This window comes from Gracilinanus agilis, chromosome 1 (genome assembly GCF_016433145.1).
Source record: "Gracilinanus agilis isolate LMUSP501 chromosome 1, AgileGrace, whole genome shotgun sequence".
Classification (NCBI taxonomy): domain Eukaryota; kingdom Metazoa; phylum Chordata; class Mammalia; order Didelphimorphia; family Didelphidae; genus Gracilinanus; species Gracilinanus agilis.
In genome coordinates this window covers 109134597-109135863 of record NC_058130.1, presented here as the reverse complement: position 1 = coordinate 109135863, position 1267 = coordinate 109134597, and the positions used below count along the sequence as shown (strand labels likewise).

Sequence of the window (1267 nt, the reverse complement as noted above, 5' to 3'; positions counted from 1 at the left end):
ACCTGAGTGACTAGAAGAACTATAAGATGATGAACAAAAATAGAAAAGTTGGTAGAAGGAATAGTTTTTAGGGGCCACATGAATTCAGTTTGAGAAATCCAAGTTCTAGGCAGTAGGAAGTCACACAGGCAGAGAGATCTCTGTCAGGTATTAGGAAATTTTGGAAAACAATGGGAATTTTAGAAGGCAAACAAATTCAGATCAAAGAATTCAGAGTTTCAGGGAAAAGGAGTCATATGGGTAGAGGCACTCATCAGGTATTAGATGCTCTTGGAAAACATTGAGAATTGAGGGTCTTTGTAAGATACTCTTGAAGCATCGATGAGGAACCATGGTGCCAGGTGCGGAATAGCCCAAATTCCCTATAAGGTTGTAGAATTGCTGCCAGGTCTCTTGCTTGGGTCTCCTGGTCTATTTTTTTTTCCTTTTTTCCTTTAGGGATCAAAGATGGCCAGAAAGATCCTCACCAACACCAGGGAGCGATGGAGGCAGCAAAATGTCAACAATGCCTTTGCCAGACTGAGGAAGCTCATCCCCACTCATCCTCCCGATAAAAAGCTGAGCAAGAATGAAACCCTGCGCCTTGCAATGAGGTACATCAACTTCCTGGTCTCCGTCCTGGGGGACCAAGGCCTGGCGCAGACAGGAGTGGGGCCTCATGGAGGCGTCTTGGGACTGTTCCAGCAAGTGCCTGGCTTGCGAAGCCTAGAAGACCTGACTCCTCTTGGAGACTCTAGGGCTCCCTCACCTGAACCAGACAGCCACCTCCCAGAGTGCTGGCCAGAACCGCCAGTCATAGAGCACTGATCAGGGAGAAGTCCTCTGCATTTTCTGCTCCCCTTCCCAAAGCAGCCTATGATTACTAGCCTTACGTTTGCTAAATGAACTGTAAGATAAGACACCACACGGGCACAATATTTATTGATACCTTTGATTACGTCAATCTAGTTTCCATTTTTGCAAGAATTCTTAACTTGGTGTCTCTGAATTTAAAAAGAAAACTGTATTCCAATGTAACTGCTTCCCTTTGTGGTCCGATGTATTTTATTTTCTGAATTTAAAACAATATTCTGAGAAAGGGGTCTACAGGCTTCACTAGATTGCCAAAGTGGTCCATGACCTCCAAAAAGGCGAAGAGAAAAGAGCTTATTTACCTGGCTGGTGGTTTGCAGAGAGATGAACACAAAACACTTCGGCAATAAACGGGTTTTAAAAACAAGTTACACCTGAGCAAGTAAACTCAAAATTAATCCCCAGAGAGAACAAG

The 1267-nt window shown here is 44.2% G+C and overlaps 1 protein-coding gene across 1 annotated transcript; it reads left to right on the top strand.

Moving 5' to 3' along the window:
• The first annotated feature begins 447 nt into the window (after positions 1–447).
• On the top strand, positions 448–807 carry TAL2 (TAL bHLH transcription factor 2). Its single transcript, XM_044657019.1, has one exon. The coding sequence runs from the start codon at positions 448–450 to the stop codon at positions 805–807; it is 360 nt and encodes a 119-aa protein (XP_044512954.1).
• Positions 808–1267: the final 460 nt, after the last annotated feature.

What these genes read in the sequence shown, in the direction of transcription:
- TAL2 (XM_044657019.1), top strand. Translation starts at nt 448, where the DNA reads ATGGCCAGAAAGATCCTCACCAACACCAGGGAGCGATGGAGGCAGCAA.